We start from the raw sequence: 20,932 nt of genomic DNA, 5'->3' as shown, positions 1-20,932 counted from the left end.
AACAATGCACGTTCACAGACAGCGTTTTCCTGACATCCGTTTTACCGCCACAGCACGGCTCTGGCTCACACTGCTCCAGTCTCTGGCTACAGAAGGATGTCTGCCGAGTACTGAGCATGTGTATGTGCCCCCCACAAACAGCCCTCTGGTGATGCGGACCAAGGGGACCTCAGCAGCAGGGCCATCTGCTTTTTGTCGGGACCACTCTCCTGTGTCTATGAGTCCTGGAAGCCATGGTGATGAGGCTGGGCGGCCTGGATGACAACGGGCTGAGCAGCATCACCTCAGCAGTGAGTGATGTCCCATTGGACACGAGTTTCTGCTTCAAGTTCTCTGAGAGGCCCAAGAGAGGGTTCTGGAGACAGGAAGAACAGACCTCGTGAAGGAAGATGCCTCAGAAATCCTCGAGGTGAGTATTCCTTTTGCCTGCCGTGGCTTAAGGCATCCCTCTGAGGTGTCCTTTCCTCAGAAATGTCTGTTTTCTGCACCCAGCTGGGCCTCCAGGGCAGGGTTTTGAGGCTGGGCACACAGAAATTGGCTGTTGAAGCATAGATGCTCTGGGTTGACTGGGCAGCTGACCTACTAGACAGGTGCCCAACTCCAGCTGGCCCTGGTCTGTCTGTTGTCCCCAATGTGTTCCTGAACCCAGCAGAAACCTCCAGAGTGCAAAGGTCTATCCAGAGTAAGGCGGCAGGAAGGGAACCATCGCTGACCTGCGAAACCTGTCCATCCCTGAGAAAGGGGGTTCAACACCGCTGAACTTCAGCCTCGTGGCTAAGAGTCCTATTGTGCAATCTGTGTGTGGTGGCGTTTGAATTTTTTTTACTGTTTTTTTTTTTTTTTTAAACAAATTTACTTTGACACCTGAGGAGAAGAAAATTGTTTTTTGTTGTTGTGGAGTTTTCATAAAGTTTTCTCTCTCTTCTTTTTTAGTACAAAATGAAAAGACAAGGAAGGAGTCACACGAGGAAGTACAAACTCATGGCTGTAGCAGGTTCACTCAGACCAGAGGCAGCAGAGTTCTGGTGGCTCGGAGGTGGGAAGCCCAAACCGGCAGAGCTGATCGATAGCAGGATCCGAACTGGAAGCTGGGCAGCAGGCTCTGCTGAGTGGTGCCAGCAGACCACCCCCAGCTCTGGGCGCTCAGGGCGAACTGGCAGGGCTGATGGTAGGGCTGCTGGCATCGGAGCGGCTGTAATCGCTGATGGAGCCGGTCCGGGAGCCGCCCCCGCGCCTCTGCAGCATGCCCGGGTGGAAGTTGGCGTGCCGCCGGGCATGCTTAGTCAGGTGGTCACTGCGCATGAAGCGCTTGTCGCAGATGGGGCAGCTGAACTTCTTCTCCCCTGTGTGGGTCCGGAAGTGCCTCGCCAGCTCGTCGGAGCGAGCAAACTTCTTGTTGCAGTCCTGCCAGCTGCAGGCAAAGGGCCTTTCACCTGTGGGCGGGACAGAAGGCAGAACAATGTCAGTGGAGCGCTCGGACCCACCCCTTCTCCCTGGCTCATCCCAGCCCTTCTGCTGGAGGGCACCGCACCACTTCGTGATTAGACCACAACCCAGGCACAACCGGACTGGGCGGTGAATTCTGCCACGGGTGCCACAGCTGGGAGCAACAGAGAAGCCAGTATCTACGGAGGCAAACTTCTGAACCATGGAAGCGACCCCAATCACCCAGGGAGAACAAGCTGAGATCCTGTCCCCCAGAGTGCAGCCCCCTTTGTATTTTATCTGCTTCCTCTTCACTGCAGGTTCTAAAGCTGATCGCCAGTCCTTGACATTGGCCCACTTATCCACAGCAAAGGAAAACACATCAAATAAGTCCATCAGCCTCAAATATGTAAACAGACACCCAAGGATGAGCCGCCAGCCAAATTAGACCAGCAACTTAAAAGGGGAAGGTCAAGATCAACCACCAGACTGACTCTAGAAGAAAGGAGGTGGGCCAGGACACAGAAGAGAATGTTGACATTAAAAATTCTAATCTTCTCAGAGGAATGGGCGACAAAATTTTATGCATAAAGCAAAAGGAGACCATAGAAAGTGCATGTAGGGAACAATTTCTAAATGTTTGGAAATTGAAAATTATAGTTCGATCCAACAAAAATTCCATTGAAATGCTGAAAAGACACTTAAGGAAGTATTCCAGAAAAGGTCTCACAGTGTTTGTTCCCTGTCTCCTGGCAATGCCGTGGTGAATACATGTTGGTGCTATCTCATCTCTACTGCTTTATATTGGGGTGGGGGAGCAGTGTAAAGAGGAGGTTCTCACAGGGAATGAATACAGGATTGTTAACATCTCAAAATAACAAAAGGTGTCAAGGGAGAGCACAGAAAACAATAGAGGAAGGAAGTTATTAAAGAAATGAGGCTTTCTGCTCTTGCAAAGATTTATACAGATTTATACTTGGAAACTTTATATAGTGTCGCTAACAGTTGGCACCAACCCAACAGTGCTTAGTAACAACATCTGTCAGAGGATGAGAGAGAAGACAGGTAATGAGAATGAAGGAAAGGAAGAAAGGAAGGAAGAGGTGGGAAACTCACACAGAAAGGGTTGGCAGTAGTGGGTACTCAAATCAAAATCCCTGTGTGATGACTTCTATTGTGCCAAAACACTACATACAAAGAGAAGACCCCAAAATGTAATAGAGAGGGAGCAAAAAACAAATTACAATCACAGGCCATCCAAGATTGAAGAAGGGTGGGATGGACACCAGACTTCTAAGAAATGCTGAGCACCAAAGGAATGGCCTGCCTCTCACATCATTGTTGTTGATGTCCAGTTGGTTTCGACTCATAGCAGCCCTGAATAGGGTTTCTGAAGAGCGACTTGTGAGCCTGAACTGTCGACCTGGTGGTTCAAACCGACCTTGAGGTTGAGTGCTTATCTTATGGTGTCACACCAGGACGCCGCCTCTCATATACTCCAGCAAAAATGAATGAGAACCAAGAAACCAAGAGTCAGTAAAGCGTGAACAACGTCTCAAGGTAACTGCCAAGCAACATGCCTGGGATAAACGGAGCAGAGGCCCCGGGCTCAGAGAGATGTTGATGTTATTGTTAAGTGCCGTCAAGTCTGTTCCAACTCATAGCTACCCTGTACAGGGTTCCTGAAGAGTGGCTGGTGGGTTTGAACTGCCAACCTTGTGGTTAGCAGTCCAGTGCTTATCGTACAGTGCCACGCCAGGAGGGATAGCTCTAGTAGTAAAGTAAATTCCAAGCACCAGAGAATATGATAAAAACACTTATTAGCTTTCAGAACACAGTGAAAACCACACAATTATTCTTTGGCCAACAAGGAAAAAAAGTCAATTAAGTCAATTAGAAAATCCAGAAAAGGTATAATAAGAGACAAAAATCATGGTCAGATTGGAAGCAAACGAAAACGTCCCTAGATTATAAACATTTTAAACCAAATAGTGTTTTAGGGGCTTTTTGTATATTATTTAGCCTTCGCAACAACCCCAAGAGGCAACAGAGAGGAATGTCATCTGTGATACTTTGGTTCTGCGTCCACTTCACTGAGCCAGGAGTCCCACTTGTTTGAAAGCTGGTAGTTAACTCTATGCTGATTGGCTATGAGCAGCCAATCAACTGAAAGAATGTTTCCTTGGAGGTGTGGCTTTCTCCCAATATAATGGACATATAGGAACGACTTCCGTGCTCCGTCTGGATCTCTTATCAATCAGGGTGGTCCTCTGACTTCTAGTTCTTTGAACCTGAGCCAGTGGCCTGCTCTATTGTGTGTCTGCCTGGAAAACCTGACACCCACTGGGAGGGCCCTGCACATCTGTTCCTCTGCTCTGCGTCCTCAGTTCTGCAGTGCACCTGCCCAGGCCTTGCTTGACAACCGTCACCCTGCTGTTGCCCATGCTCCAGCTCCGAGGAGTTGTTTTGTACTCCGATTTGGGATTCCTGCCATCTGGGCCCGCCTGGTGATCTTAGTTCACCTGGCCTGCACTTGGGATGCTCCTATCTCTACAATTATGAGCCATTTCCTATATATATGTTGTTGTTAAGTGCCATCGAGTCAATTCTGACCCATAGAAACCTTGTATAGGATTTCCAAGGAGCAGCTGGTAAGCTTGAACCACCAACCTTGCAGTTCAAATGACTTTGCAGTCTGACACAGTCCACAGTGCCACACCAGGGCTCTCTCTATATACATTTGCACTGAGGGCTATAGCTGAGAGTGAAGCATCCAGCTGATATGAAGTGTGAGGAGGTACACAAGAACACCCAAACTTGCAGATACTACCCATTTGACCTAGCCCCAGTGGCTTGATGATCGGAACTCAACTAGAGGAAGATTTAAAAAAAAAAAAAATTGTTTTTTGATAAAGGAAAAGAAGGTAGATTGCTACAATTTGATGAACTTGACCTATACTCATGGAGGTAATAAGTCTAAATGCCAACAGAGAGGCAAGGAGTCTTCACATCAAGTATCAATGTTATCCCCTCTGTACACAGGGTAGATAGGGATGGGCAACTTAGACATTGGCTACCTAAAATGAGGGGGCGATAAAGGCATGAAGTGACTGGCTTACAAGGTTTCAGGGGGGAGTTTAGTTTAATAGTGTGTGGGGACTGAATGGTTTTCGTCCTGTCTAGATGGGTCTGGTTAAAAGAGATGGGGATAAGATTCTTATGATTCAGTAGTGAGTAATTGTTATCATGACTAATTGTAACTGTCATAATTGTAAAGGTAGAAGTTTTGTAACAAAAACAGGGTAGTAGTTAATCTTACAGTCCAGAAACAGAGGATCCTAGGACCATCAAGGGAGAAGAGCACAAACAGAATGTGGGACCTTATCCAGAGAAGCAGCGATACCAGTGATGGAGGCAGAGATGGGGACATGGAGAAAGGGAGCAGCTGAGGACTCTAGATTCATGGAAAGAGAGGGATTGAGAGTTGGTGGCCAGCAGGCAGACTTGCAGAATGTGCCCTTTGGTGGTGTAAATTATTAAATATGCCTGAGTGTTTTAAAAAAAAGAGCTAAAGTGAATAGAGAGAAATACTGTTAACTGATGGTACATGGAGGGGATTATAATCATTGTGATGAAACAAGGTGTATGATTTGTTGAATGTAAAACTGCTGATTTGCCCTGAAAAGTTTCACTCAATCCACAATAAAAACCTTAACAAAAAAGTTGCATTGGTTTTCCTTCTGTAGAGAACCCAGCCTAAGACATCATCCTGGTACAAGATCTGGGTTTATGAGAACACCAAGGGTTGCTGGCAGCCACCAGAAGCTAGAGAGGCACAGAACAGATTATCCTTTAGAAAGGTGAGAATAAACATCTGCTGTTTCATGTCACCTGTTTAGAGTAGTTACATCGCCCCCAGGATACTGATACTTTGTCCATTCTTACAGTGGGGTCCACATGGCAATGACGTGGGATCAGGCACAACCTTGGGTTGGGAACACTTGAGTCCTCAAAGTGTGCCTGACCCAAGCCCTGATATTTTCAATTGTCTCATAGGCATGTGCAAGCTGAACAGTGAAGAAGAAAGACTGAAGAAGAATTGATGAATTTAAATGATTATGTTGGTGAAGAATACTGAATATATCATTGACCCCCAGGAAGCACAAAAACATCTTTCTCGGAAGAAGTAAAGCAAGAATGGTGTGTTACGTTCTTTGAACATGTCATCAAGAGGCAGCAGTCCTGGAGAAGGTCATGATGCGATGCTTGGAAACGGGGAAGATCATCAGTGAAAAAGAGGAAGACTCCAACAAGATGGACCGACACAGTGGCAGTAGCAACAGGCTCAAACAAAACAATTGTAAGGATGGTGCAGAACCGAGCAGTGTGTTTGTACACAGGGTCGCTATGAGTTAGAACTGAATCAAAGGCACATTTGTACCTGACACTGGCACATTCCAAGTACCCATTTCTTGAACGTCAACTGTTACTGAGGAGGGAGTTGGGCAGTGATATATTGTTGTTACTATAAAGTGCCATCGAGTAAGTTCTAACTCATAGCGGAACCCTGGCTTGTTTCCAAGGAGCAGCTGGTCAGTTTGAACTGCCAGCCTTGGGGTTGGAGCTGACTTGGTGGTCCAGTGCTTATCCTACAGTGTCACAAACCAAATTCAGACCTACCCTTGCTACCTGCTGGAGAATCTATCCTTTTTAGGGTCCTTTTGCCTGCAACCATGAGAGACCCGCAAGTTGAGTATAATTACAGATGTCAGGTGACATCAAGCTATTACAGAATGTCAAGTGATATCGGGTCACAAAAAGCGACAAGATTTGTTGGGATGGGATACTGGTACCAGGCAGCCTGGAGCAACAAGAAGTTATGAAAGCCTGGTATTGCATGCTCAACACAGAATTCTTGGCCACTATGGAGTCCTGGTGTGGCGCTGCGTGCTAATGCGCTGGATTGGCAATGTCAGTTTGAACCACGAAGTTGGTGATTCAAGCTTACCAGCTGCTCCTCGGAAACCCTACACAGGGTTGCTGTGAGTCAGAACTGACTTGACGGCACTTAACAACAACCATGGTGTCCGTAATAGCATAGTCCCTACACCTGACCCGGGGGACATGGCCGTGCCCTAGTGGTAAATATGGTCTCGGCTCATTCATATAAAACGGTTGGAAGTTAGGATTCATGCTGGCCAGGCAATGGCCTTGGGGGACTGGAGGGCTGGGCGTTGACAGCTGCCTCTACAATGGAGACTGGGTGGGGCACAGAGTACAGTGTTCTCACACATTCAGTGAGGACCCCACAGAGTTTGGGTTTATGGGGCTTTGTTGTTGTTGTTACGTGCCGTCGAGTCAGTTCCGACCCATAGCGACCCTGTACAGGGTTTCCGAGGGTGTAAATCCTTACGGGAGTAGAAAGCCTCATCTTTCTCCCGCGGAGCAGCTGGTAGTTTCGAACCGCTGACCTTTAGGTTCGCAGCCCGATTCGTAACCACTACACTACCAGAGCTCCTTTTATGGGGCTTATGTGTTGCTATTTACTGTATTGTTGTTGTTGTTAAGTGCCGTCGAGTCGGTTCCGAACCATAGCGACTCTGAACAGACTTTCCGAGACTGTAAATCTTTACGGGAGCAGAAAGCCTCATCTTTCTCGCGCGGAGCAGCTGGTAGTTTCAAACTGCCGACCTTGCGGTTCACAGCCTAATTCGTAACCACTACACTACCAGAGCTCCTTATTTACTGCGTTTAGTGAACTGAAAACACAGCATGCCTTCCAGTAGCTGTCAGAGTAAGGATGGCACACAGCCCGCAGTCTGGAGTTGCTGTTGTAGTTAGGTGCCATCAAGTCGGTACTGACCCATAGTGAATGAAACACTGTAGAGGGAAGCAAAGGACAGTTGTCCAGATTGTAATTCTGAACTTCACGCCTGCTGAAAGGGCCTCCAGTATCTACACATCTGTGCCAGAGTCTGGAAGAGCAGCTGGGAATGTGCCCAGAAAGAGGTGGAGGAGGTAGCGGCCGACCCTCAGCCTTGCTGGCTGGCATCTGGAGTGAGCCCACCTGGCATCCCAAGACCACAGAGTGCCGCCCTCTGGAGGGCATGTGTTATGGAAACAGCAGAATGACAAGTACACACAGGAAGTGCTCAGCCCCTCACAGAAATGGTGAAGAAGACTGCGGAGAGCTGAGTACCATGCGGCCTGGTCCCAAGCACCCCCACCCCTACAACCATCCTTTCCTTTCCTATGTTGGGCAGACTTGGGTGGGGGGGTGTTGGGAGGCATAGCAGAGGGCCTTATGAGGTGGAGGCTGGGATTGGGCCCTGTGGGGTAATAGCTGTACATGAGGGGCTTGCTGGGGGTGGGGAAGGGCAGTTGAGAAGAAAGGAAAGTGTGAGGGGGCAGGGAGTCGGGGTTACGGGAGGGTCCAGGTTAATAAGCGAGGTGAGGGGGCTCCAGGAGCTGGGATATGAGCAGGAGAGGGGAAGTGGGAGCAACAGGGGTACCCAGGGGGCTGTTTGGGGATGCTGGGCCATGGAGCAGGGCGTTGGTGTACCAAGCAGTGGGTGCAGTTTCTGGGCTATGGGAGGCATAAGGAGGTGAGGTGTTGGTCAGTGACGTGTGGCCTGAGGAGCAGCATGACATTAGTGTTCCCTGGTGTGGCCAACGATGGCCACATCTCATCCAGGAACACAGTGCTGTGCGTCTACCCAGGCTGTAGGCACACGAGGAACAGCATGTTCCCTCAGATGATCTCCTCCCAACAAGTCCCTAACTAGAAGCAGCCCCAGTCCCACACTCCCGCCTGCAAGTAGGTGGGGACGGCAGCTGCTTCTTGCTGGCTCAAATCCTGGACTCAGACTCCCTTAACAGTGAGAAACCCATCTCACTGGCTCGTGCAGCTCTGGCATCTGTTCAATGGACACCCTCCTCATCTACCCAGCCTCAGCCAGACTGCTGGTCCCATGGGCCCCAAGGGCACCTCCACAGCCAGCAGAAATGCAGCTGCAGCACAACTGTCAAGGCACTTGCTACTGTTCCTGAATATATGATCTACTATTCCATAGAAAAGGAGCTCTGGTAGCGTAGTGGTTACGAATCGGGCTGCAAACCACAAGGTCAGCAGTTGGAAACTACCAGCTGTTCCACGGGAAAAAGATGAGGCTTTCTGCTCCCGTAAAGATTTACAGCCTCAGAAACCCTGTACAGGGTCGATATGAGTCAGAACTGACTCTACGGCACATAACAACAACAACAATTCCATAGAAAAGTTCTAATCAAAAGGGGGAAAATGCAGGACAGAATGTCAAATTCTTGAATATGCTACACTTCCTGGAGCCATGCAGGGTAGTGAATGAAACTACCGTGCTGAGCTCATTTTTAAACCTTAAAAGTATCTCAAAAAGTCACTAACTTAAAACCAAAGAATGTTTTAGCTTAACTAGTAGCACAGGTTTGCCTTGCACATTATGTATGGAATCGAACTGACAACAGCAACTCAAAACATCAGCTAGGAACCTCCGGGGGCAGCAAGTTCATGTTGATGAAGAACAGCTCACAAAAGGAGGGTGGGAATGATTGTACAGCTCAAGGAATTAATGCCACTAAATTGTACACTCAGAAACTGTTGACTTGGTGTATGTTTTACTGTGTATGTTTATTCTCACCACTAACAAAATACACAAAATTTAGGGGTGGGGGGAAGATAACTTGATCCTAAAGTAGCTAGAACACTGTGAAAAACTAATGCTATCTAGTAAATTCAGAATCAGATACCCAAACAATGGGAATTTTGCAGAGAATAATGGTATCATCTTTCACATTTCACCCTCCCCAGCGGTGGGGATAATTCAGTCGATGTGCAAGAGCAACTAGGTGGTTTCTGAAAAGATGGTACGGAGATCCATACTTCAAATGTTACGTCAGGATAAATTCAAAATCGGTCAAAGATTTAAAGTTGGAAAATGAAACCACAGATGTTCTGGAAAACAGCATGAGAAATTTCCTTTTAATCTTAGGCTAGATAAAGGTCCATGAATCAACAGTCAGAATGTTGTACATCCTACGTTGGGAGTTAAGTAGCATCTGGGATATTAAAAGTTTATGAGTGAATGTCTAAGATGCAGCTATTGGTCTCAACGTGTGAGGAAGAAAGATGGCTGATGAAAACTGAAGATGCTTGGAACCAACTAGTCCAACAGACTAACGGAACATGTGAACATCAGTCACCACGACCCTGTGACCAGAAGAGCTAGATGGAGCCCAGCTACCACTATCAACTGTCCTGAATGGGATCACATTACATAGTTCTAGACAGAGCACCACAATGTGTGGAATAAAACACAAAATTATTTTTAAAAAGACTGGGCTTACTGGTCGGAAAGAGACTGTAGGTACTTGAGACTGTAGCCCTTAACCACCCTTCAGTTCTTGAAAGTCACACGCCCCTCTTTCAGCCAAGCAGTAGACAGTATATAGGTGGAACAATACAACTAGTAAGATATGCTCATTATAAATGATGGTATGGTCAGTCATTCAAAATCAAACGGGCAACATGTACCTAAGGTCAAAGGTGAGAAGGAAGGGAACTAGGAGCCACAGGAAGGAAGTGCATGATTGTAGTTTCTTGAAGAGATTGCAATCACTGAGATGAAACAAAGTGTTTATTTGCAGAGTGTGAAACTGATGATCTTGTCTACAAACCTTCACTCAATTCACAATAAAGAGTTAAAAAAAAAAAAAAAAAAAGTCAGAAGCCTCTCATAAGGGTGATATAAAACTTGTCAAAGAGTTTTTCCAATAAAAATTGTTGAAATGTCAGATTTTGTAATATATACAATGTTTCTGCATGGCCTAAGTCGCTTTATACAAAGGCCAATGTCCAAAGGGTGTAATATTTACAGCTCACATCACAAAGAGTGACTCTCCAATATTGAAAGGGGGTACAGCAAACAAAAGGAAAAAAACAAGACCTGGCAGAAAAATGGCAAAGGATGAAACCAGACAGTTCATAAGAAATGATGTACAAATGGTTCCCAAACACCTGAAAAGATACTTCCTCTCCCCCGTCAGAAGATGACCTCAGTTTAAACCCCACCATCATGCTGGTGAGGCTGAGGGGAAATAGGGACCCGAAGACTCTGTAGGCAGTACAAACCGCTACAGCCTCTGTGGAGGACGATTTGACAATACCCAACCAGATCATGAGTACATTTCCTTTGATACTGCAGCTGACCTTCTGGGAACCTACGCTACACACACACACCTGCACATCTACAAAAATAACATATGTACTTGTTACTCAACCCAGCAGAAGCCTGAAAACAGCTCAGATGGTCTTCCACTGGGACTGGTTTAGTCATTATGGAACACTTGTACGATAAAACACTACAAAAAAGAACTAGAATTACTTCTTTAGGAGTTGCTATGGAAAAGCTCTCTAAGTTACATGCTCAGTGAAGAGAGCAAGGTTCGGAACAGAATGCATAAAACAGAACAGAACACACGCAAGCAATTCCATGCACAGACATGCCATTCAATGTCCACAATACAGTCTGTGATCTGGACGTTATACAAACTCCCAAATGGAAATTAAGCAATGCATAGCACAGGACCCCGAACCACAGGGTCGGCAGTTCAAACCCACCAGCTGTTCCTTGAAACCTTATAAAGGTCCGCTATACGTCAGAACTGACTTGACAGCACTTAACACCACCAACAACAACCTATATAGAAAGGTACCCCGAGAGGATGCCTAAGGAACCAAGAACGGAGATTACCTTTAAGGGAGGAGAACTGAGCAAGAAAAGTTGGGCGATTTTTGCCTGAAAAATAATGTAAATCTTTTGGGTCTGAAAAACACGTATGTATTACCTATTCAAAAAACTCTACGTTGCCAGGCAGTGAATGGTTTTTAAACATCACTTAGTCTTCACAGTGAAACTATGTAAAGGAGGTGCTTGTGGCCCACTAAGGGGCTTGGGTAGCCTGCTAAAAAGGCGAACAGTGTATGGGCCCCTAATGGGGGAAGTGGTTAGTTTTGGGACTCTCACAGACTTCAGTGGAGTCCATCTCAGAAGTGGGAAAGGGACCTCTATCAGCAAGAAGATGATCCAGGAGAGAAATGGGTCTTTTGGACCCAGAGTCCCTGCATTGAGAACCTTCTAGACCCAGGAATGAGAGCTGTACCACCAGAGACAAGATGAAGCTGCAGTTGAGAAACTAGGTTAGAGACGGTGCAGTGGGTTTCCCGGCCCCCGAAGCCAGGCGGGAGTACTGACCCACAGAGAAGAATAGCTGAGAGATCCGGGCGCAGGCTTACAGATGGAGTCGGGTGGTCCCTGGGCACTTGTTGGCAGAGCTAAAGAGCTGTGACAGTTGCTTCAGTGGGACAGAGGCCAAGGCAGCCCAGGGGCTGAGGGAGAGGCCTGCCTGCCAGCACAGCTGAAAAACTGTCCTGAAGAAAGAACCAATATGCATCCGGAGGTACTACAGATTCGGAATTCGAACCTGGACTTCTGGTGTGGCGCTGTGAGAGAAACACTTCACTGTTAACCCACCAGCCGCTCCTTGGAAATCCTACACAGGGTCGCTATGAGTCAGAACCGACTCCACAGCACGTAACGATGCCTTAATAAACCCACTGAGTATGGGCTATGAAGGGATTTTCTACAAAACCAAAAATCCATGGCAAACGAGAAAACGTTGGTCAAAAATAACACAAATTCTAAAAACCTCGCTTTCCCCATTGCCCAAGAGCCCCACTGCCCAATTCAGGTTCGCTTGCTGCCACCTTGTATTCCTCAGCAAATTTCAGAAACCCACCCTAAGAGTTCTTGTTAAAAGAAGTAAACACGGAGGGGTTAGGAAGATTGAGAAACTTAGAAAGAACTATAAAGTCAAAGCTACTCTTCCAGAACTCCTGGTGTGGCACTGTAGGATAAGGTCGGCAGTTCAAACCCACCAGCTGCTCCTTAGAAACCCTGTACAGTGTCACTATGAGTCAGAATCGAAATCAACTCAACAGCATTTAAGGACAACAACAGAAGTTGTTACCAGGGTGTCCTGTGTCAAACTTTAAAGTGTTCGAGGTGCACCCTGTTAAACACTTGGACTGACCAGGTCGTATGTGAAGGGCAACAGATGGCAAATATTCAGTCATGAATTTCAATGGCAGTAAGTCCTGGTGTGGTACTGTACGATAAACATTCAACTACAGGGTTGGTTTGAATCACAGGGTTGTTGTTGTTGTTGTTGTTATGTGCCATCGAGTCGGTTCCAACCCATAGCGACCCTGTATAGGGTTTCCGAGGGTGAATCACAGGGTAGGCGGTTCAAATTCACTAGCCACTCCTTGGAAAACCTATTCATCGAGTGGGAACCAACTCGATGACACTTGACAACGACAACAAGCCCAGGGTTGTGATTATGTATTAGACGTCCCGGCTAGGCTCCTGAATATCATGTTCTTGTCATAAAAATCAGCTTTGCTCATCCTAAAATGATTCACTGTTCAAAACAGACCTTCATTCATGGGCCCCACACTCTTCTCCCTTCCTGCCTTATAACACGCCAGCAGACTTTAAGCAGATTTCAAGACTCAGACATTATGTTCAGGAATGGCTGTCCTAGTACTTGGGGGAAGCGGACGTAGGGGAAGCGGAGAGGGAGTTAGCAGAGGACTCTGGAAAGATCTATCTCTTAGATGAAGGAGAGAGAGAATGAGAGAGATAGAAAGATCTATCTCTTGGATGAAGGAGAGAGGAGGAGGAGGGGAATAAAAGCAAGCAAGGAAAGTGTGTATGTGGGGACTGGCACAGAAAGCCTCTTATGTTGGCACCAAGAAGCCCAACTGCTCCTTGATTTGGTGCTGCCATTGGCCAGCCACATAATCAGGACCCAAGGCTAGTTCTGCACCAAAGCACTCTGGGTAATGGAGGGAGGGCCCGCTTCTTCTACAAGGGTTTTGGCAGTTCTCTCCCCATGGTCTCTTGCTTGTGTTCTCTCTTCTTTCCTGTCTTCATTTCCTCCCTCTACCACTGTCCTCACTCTCGTCCTCCCTTCTCTTCTCCGTGGTGCCTCACAGGGCTCTGCACCTCTGATACAGACTGACCCCAAAGCAGGAACAATCCACAGCACAGAGCAAAGTCTGCATGAGTCACTTTTGTAAGAAAGGAAACCCACTTGTCGTTGAGTTGATCGTGACCCTTGACAATCCCATGTGTGTCAGAGTAGAACTTTTGTGAAAACACAAGGTTTTCAACGGCTGATTTTTTGGAAGTAGATCTTGAGGGCTTTCTTCTAAGATGCCTCTGGGTAGACTGAAACCACCAGGCTTTCAGTTAGCAGCAGAGTGTGCTATCGTGTTTTTGCTGTTGTTGTTGCTGTATACACCAGTTTATTTGATTCTCCCAACCATGAGGGTACGAAGGCGTCAATACTAAATCCATCTCAATGATGTGGTGGTTGAAGTCTGAGAAAGTCTAAAGACCTAGCCAAAGTCAAACATCCAAAACGGTTGGGTCTCAGAGTCTAGATTTCACGGAGAAACAATACATTCTCACGCAACCCCCACCTCCCTTTCGAGGAATATAAACAGGTTTATACTCAGGGCCCCCGTGTCCCAGCTCTCCAGGGAAGGATCAGCAATTCTCAGTTCGTCAGCACTTGGGCGGGGACTATAGTGACCCACAGGGCATTTGGCAGCTGCCAGCCCCTCCTCAGCTCCTAGCCCAGAAGCCCCTAACAAATGCAATCCCTCTCGGGGCAGCACCAACCACCTGGCCTGCTCCAGGGACACGAGGCCGACTCTGTAATGTTCTCAGAAGAGCTAGGCGTCTGAACCAAGAACAAAACAATCAGTATTCCAGAGCTGACTTCATAAAGCAAATAAATCACAATGAAAATCATGGCACTTCGACTATGGGCCTACAATGCTTTCAGCTTTGGTTTTTGAGGGAGTGTATGCAAGAAAACTCAAGAAATCAAATAATGACCTATTTTTTCTCGAACTTTTCTTAGTTGACTTCCAATTAGGATAGTTTACAGACTTAACCTTGCCAGCTGCTCCAGTCCGACCTCAGTCCCTAGGAGCAACTTACACTCCACGAGACTTTTGCAAAAGCCACTGTCCTCAAACCCTAAACTACAGCCCTGCTCACTTGTTGTCAAGTGCCTCAGAGCAGGTTTTGACCATGGAGACTCCGAATCGCTTTCCGAGGACTGGCTGACTATGCAATTTAAACTGACCTTGCAGTCCAGTGCAGTATCTTGTAGCATCACACACTGGTGCTCTCATAATCTCTGAATTGCACCCAAGTTAGGAGTCCTGGTGTGGTGCTGTGGGTTAACGGGCCAGAATGCAAAGCCATCTGAACTGCAAGGTTGTCAGTTCAAGCTCACCAGCTGCTCCTCGGAAATCCTACACAGGGTTGCTATGGGTTGGAATTGACTCAACAGCACTTAACAACAACAACAACTCAGTCCTGGAGTTCTGGTGTGGCGCTGCAGGCTAACGTGAGGGACTGCAAGGTCAGTTTGAAGTGCAAGGTCAGTGGTTCAAACTCAACAGGCGCTCCTCAGGAACCCTATACAGAGTCGTCATAAGTCAGAACCAATTCAACAGCACTCAACAGCCACCACCTTAATAACAGTCCCATTTACATGACGCACCCAATAAAACAAACTATCAGAGGGTAAACAGACTCTCCACACATGAAATATACACACACACTCTGAGACTAATTAGTCACAGAACGGCAACATTATGAGATTGAGCTTTCTTTGCACATTTCTGTATTTTTCAACAGAACTTGCTTTTTGCATTAAGAATGCAGTAGGACTTTCTTAAAGACTAGTAACAGTCTCACCCACAAACCAGCTCATGGAGCGTGGCTGCATCTCACAGACGCAGCTCTGTTGGCCTCTGACAAAACACGAGTGGCAATTCACACACAACCACACAGGGCTCATGCCATGCAAGGGCAAGAGGATCCCCAGCCAGGAATTCCATGAAGGTGTTTCCCCCTTTGGCTAGGGTTACAAAACACATTTGAAAACTTTTGTTCCTTATGTCCTTACAATTTTTGACTTTTCAAATGTGTTTTGTAACCCCAGCAAAATGGGGAAACACCTTTGTTGTTTCTCATGTCCTTAAAGGAGTCCTGGTGTGGCCCTGTAGGATAAACACTGGACCACAAGGTGTGTTTGATCTACAAGGTCGGCTGTTGCAACTCAGAAACCCTATCAGCGTTGCTTTGGGTCTGAACCAACTAGATAGCACTTAGCCACAGCAACAATGTCATTAAAACAGCCATCATGAAATATAGATGCTTCCTGGCAGAGGCTGCTCAGATGATGGCATGCTTGCGTTCACACACCCTTACTCACACACACAGTTACACCCTTGTAACTCCTAAATGGACATGCAGAAAGAGGGATAGCTGACCCCTCCAAGTTTCCAGACTCTGATCAGGGGCTACGGAGAGGAAGGAGGGTGGAGACGAAAAAATATTTAAAGCAAATGTATGATTCATTTAGCTGCTTCTTTACTGATGTATTACAAATAAGATCTAGAGACAAGTTCAGTAACTACTGTAATTTCAATGTACTGCTGAGCAAAAACAAAATTTTGAGATCTGTGCTACACTGTAATGTGATGCGCAAAAATATCTTTGAGTTCTACCATTGACGATCACAGATACTACTAGCTAAGATTACTGTGATTTATCACCTGTATTCATAATGAAAGAAAATGATCCATTCCAGTTGGGTTTTAGTAAAAATAAAACTATCATTTCCCTAAGGTGGGAGCACTTACACCCTGGACTGTTAAATACTCAGCAAGGCCACTCTCGAGGTGGTCTAAAGCTAAAGTGGGTCTCACGCAAACTAAACCCATGGAACATGTATCCCCATCCTGTTCTCTCTAGCCTGGTAGCCAAATCACTAAGGGCCTCACAAGAAACGCCAGGAACATTTCAAAGTAGGAGTGACTTGTGTCAAACACCAACTAGGCGCCTACTGTGTGGTCTTAAAACTAATAAGCATCGGCCTACTTGAGGAACCAGCATGCTGTGCAACAACACACTAAATGCAGGTGTCTGTAATAGGACTTCTGCCCAGCAATGACATTTCAATCGGCCTTCTCACAGATTTTCTGAATCGTTCAGTAAGGAAAGGCAAACACATGAACTTGGAAATGAAAATGAAAGATACACATTTACTTACTTAGCAAACGTGTTCTTCACTTGAGGCTGATCGAAAATAAAAGGCAGGAGGTGGAGCAAGATGGCGGACTAGGCAGAAAGGCAGTGCAGATAAGGATATGGAACCACATGCAGAGGAGAGCTGAGCTTCAGATAAAGGGATCAAGTGCTTACTGGGTGAGAGCTGAGAAGACATGGCAAGAGAGGGCATGACTGCTGAACGGGGGTGGCCAACCATCTTGAGGTTTGTGAGTAGTTTCAGAGATAAAAAAACATATTCGTGTTGCAGAAACCTACTTGTGGTACGCAGAGACAAAGGTGCAGATGTTTTTTGTCTGGTTCCCCACACTTCCCTGGTGAGCAGAGACGAGGTCTGCCTCCACAAGCATACTCCCCCAGGGGAACTCCAGCTTCTGAGGCAAGAACCCAGTAGGTATGGGTAATGCAGTTGGTGGACAGAATGCCAAAACCTTTTTCTTTTTCTTCTTTCTCCATTACCATTTATCTTTTGCTGTTATTTGGTAGTTTGTTTGTTTTGTTTTCCTTCTCTCATTTGTGTTTTATCTTCTTCCCTCAGCTTAAAGGAGACAGCAACTACCTAAAAATACATCAACATACATTCACTTGTTGTTGTTATTAGGTGCCATTGAGTTGGTACCGACTCATAGCAACCGTATGCACAACAGAATGAAACACTGCCCGATCCTGGACCAACCTCATTACTGTTGCCACGCTTGAGTCCATCGATGCTGCCACTTGGCCAGTCCATCTCGTTAGCAGTCTTCCTGTTTTTCTCTGACCCTCCATCTTACCAAACATGATATCCTTCTCCAGCAACTGGTCCCTCTTGACAACATGTCTGAAGTACGAGAGACGAAGTTTGGCCATCTTGGCCTCCAAGGAGCACTCTGGCTGCACTTCTTCCAAAATGGATCTATTGGTTCTTTTGACAGCCTGTGGCACTTTCAATATTCTCCTCCAACACCATAACACAAAAGCATCAATTTTTCTACAGTCTTCCTTATTCCCTGTCCAGTTTTTGCTACAAATACAACAGCACAGTTTCTCAAAAGCAGCAGACAATTTCTGTTCACATAAAGAAATAAGAAAGAGCAGCTCAAATAAAAGACTACGAGACAGAGGTAGAAAATGTTTTTGAGGAAAAAGAGGTACTGAAACTACCTGAAAAGTAATTCAAGATAATGATACTTAGGTACCTCAAAATGACTGACAGAAATGTCGAGGAAAATAAAGAAGAATAAAGAAAATCACTACAGGAATGGTCCAATGAAATAAAGGAAGGATTAGAAACAACACAAAACCTGAAAACAGAAATCCAGAAAATGTTTACTAAGATATCCGAAATGGAAAATACACTGAAAGGGCAAAGGAGTAGATTTCAGAAGTGGAAAATACACTGAGAAAGGGCAAAGGAGTAGATGTGAATAAATGGGATCCAGAATTAGTGAGCTGGAAGACAAAACTCTCAATACTAGTAAGGTAGAAGAACAATCAGAAAAAGGAAGGTAAAAATCCAAAGAAAGCCTAAGATTCATGTGGGACAACATGAAAAGGAATAACCTATGGGTGATCAGAATTCCAGAACAGGAAAAGATCACAGAAAAGACAGTTAAAGAGCTGGTGGAAGAAAATTTCCCTATCATGAAAGATAACAAGATAAGCATTCAAGAAGCTGAATGAGCCTCAGGTAAAAGACCCCACAAGACAATCACCAAGACATAATCAAACTCTCCAAAATTGAAAGTCAAGGAAAGAATACTGAAAGCAGCTTGGGAAAAACAAAGTGTTACCTACAAATGAAAACCAGTAAGATTAAGCTTTGGTTTTTGAGCAAATACCATGCAGGTAAGAAGGCAGTAACATATATACAACACTGAAAGAAAAGCCTGCCAACTAAGAATCATATACCCAGCAAAACTGTCCCTCGTAACAATGACAAAATTAGAACATTTCCAGATAAGGAGCTATTAAAGGAATTTGTAAAAACCAAGCCGACATTACAAAAAGTACTAAATGAAGTTCTTTGGATTAAGAGCAGACAACAATTACAGATTGACATACCTGGCAATGCCACCCAGAATTCAATTCAGATATAGAAGCATCCAGAGTAAAACAAAACTAAAGACTGAAAACAGGGATCCAGGATATCAATCTATAGTGAAGAAAATTCAAAGCAAAAAGAAGGAAAAGTATAGTTACAGAATTCCAAATGTTGAGGAAGTCATATATCGTTCACAATAAAACAGACTGCTTTAAAATGGTCCAACCGCTCTGGAAAGCAATATGGCACTTCCTAAGAAAGTTGGAAATAGAAATACCTTATGATCCAGCAATTCCTCTACTTGGCATTTACCCATAAGAAATATGAGCCATACATGAGTAGATATATGCACACCAGTGTTCACAGCGGCACTATTTACAATAGCAAAAAGATGGAGAAAGCCTAAATATGCCCATCAGTTGAAGAATGGATAAACAAACTGTGGTACATACACACAATGGAATACTATGCTACCTTAAAGAACAACAGGGAAATTGTAAGCCAGGACATTATGCTGAGTGAAAGTAGTCAGTCACAAAAGAGAAATACTGCATAGGACCATTATTGTAAAAGACTAAGAAAAAGAACCCACCAAAAAAGGGGGAAAAAATAAAAACAACTATATATATAATTGCTGATCACCGGGATGTGTAGGATGACACAGGAGGGGAGGGAGGGAAGGCAAGATAGAGCATAGGGTAGGGAACAGACACAGGAAAGCTTGGGTGCTGGGGGTGGGGTGGGGTGTGGGCAATATACAAGAAGGGGGAGAGGAATGGAAGAACAAGGCTGATGGGAGAACAGTTAGGCAGGTTCGCATGGGCTAAATGGGACAGAGGTAAATGATGATGTATGAACAACCTTGGAACAACAGGGCTTCCAGATACAGGGATTGAGGCATGGTTTGAAAGGGTAGAAGAGGAGAATAATGTTAAGATGTTTGGCTGTCTTTTGAATCTTGGTTTCCCTTGACTACCACTGTGAAATAGACGCTTGAGGGGGGGAAAAAGGAACATCCAGAAACATCACAGTAGAAAGCTTGTAAGTCCGTCTTCAGCCTATAACTGATTGGAATACCTTAATGGGGGCTAGAAGTAGCCCAGGGAAAGAGACCTCCTGTGGAGCTTTTGCATTGCATAAGAACCATAGGTGGAAACCAGAATCCCATCCAGAATTGTCTGAGGTATGAAATTTCCACTGGAAAGGACGAGTAGACCAGCCTGGAGTGGCTAAAAGTACAGAAGATACTCTGTGAAGAAAGACCAGCAGGAAAAATCAGAAACAATAATGGTAGTCTGATTGATTACTACAAGAACAAGTTAGCTGTTTGCCTGGGAGCCATCAAGGCAAGTGATCAGGTCCCCTCAGAGCAAACTCCCTTCCAAGACTAAGATTCAAGGGGAATACACGAGCACGCATGTGGTCTGGCTGGTGAATACGTTGGTCACCGATAAGGGAAAGAGGGGTGGGGGGGAAGCAATGAAGCTGGGATCTAAGTCCAACCACATTCAATAGACTCCTGTGAACCTGGGTGGAGACCTGGATGGCCAGCAGTTACAGCAAGACCTGGGGACTCCTGGGCCTAGAGGCAGTGACATGGCCACAGAGGACTAGAGTGGAAAGTGAAGTGTCCAGCTGATATGAAGTGAGGGGAGAGGCACAAGAACACCCATACTTGCAGATAGTACCCACTTGACCTGGCTTCGATGGCTGGATGATCAGAACTCAATTAGAGGAAGAAAGACAAGGGAAGAGAAGGGAAAAAAAAAGAGTAACCTGCTATAATTTGATGAACTTTACCTATATGTATGGATGTAGTAGCTCAAAAAAGGTAACAAATCTTTACAGCAAGGATCACTCCCACCCGCTCGGTACACAGGGCTGACAGGGATGGGCAACTTATACACTGGCTATCCAAAATGGGGGAAGAGGGGCTTTAAAGGCAAGAAGTGACTGGCTTACAAGCTTTCAATAGGAAGCCTAGTTCCAGACAGGGCAGGGGTAGGTAGAATCTCCACTGAATGAAGATTTCCAATCTGTTGGGACCGGGCTGGCAAAAGAAAAAAGGGATAAGACTCTTGTGGTACAAGAGTTAATAATTGTCATCAGGACTGACTGTGAGGGTCAGAAATGTAGAGGTACATGTTTTTTGACAAAAAGAGGAGAGTGATTGATTTTGCAACCCAGGAGCAGAGGTCCCTTGGGACCATCAAGTGAGAAGAACGGAGAGCAT

The 20,932-nt window shown here is 45.7% G+C and overlaps 1 protein-coding gene across 1 annotated transcript in view; it reads right to left on the bottom strand.

Moving 5' to 3' along the window:
• Window positions 1–1,136: 1,136 nt before the first annotated feature.
• KLF13 (Kruppel-like factor 13) overlaps window positions 1,137–20,932 on the bottom strand; it is a 71,234-nt gene continuing 51,438 nt past the window's right edge. Inside the window, exon 2 of the mRNA XM_006872145.1 lies at window positions 1,137–1,433. Within this exon, the coding sequence (XP_006872207.1) occupies window positions 1,144–1,433 (290 nt within the window). The 3' untranslated portion in view covers window positions 1,137–1,143. The remainder of the gene's footprint in view (window positions 1,434–20,932) is intronic.

Source organism: Chrysochloris asiatica, unplaced genomic scaffold (assembly GCF_000296735.1).
Source record: "Chrysochloris asiatica unplaced genomic scaffold, ChrAsi1.0 scaffold00184, whole genome shotgun sequence".
NCBI classification, from domain to species: domain Eukaryota; kingdom Metazoa; phylum Chordata; class Mammalia; order Afrosoricida; family Chrysochloridae; genus Chrysochloris; species Chrysochloris asiatica.
This window is presented reverse-complemented; position numbering and strand designations above follow the sequence as displayed.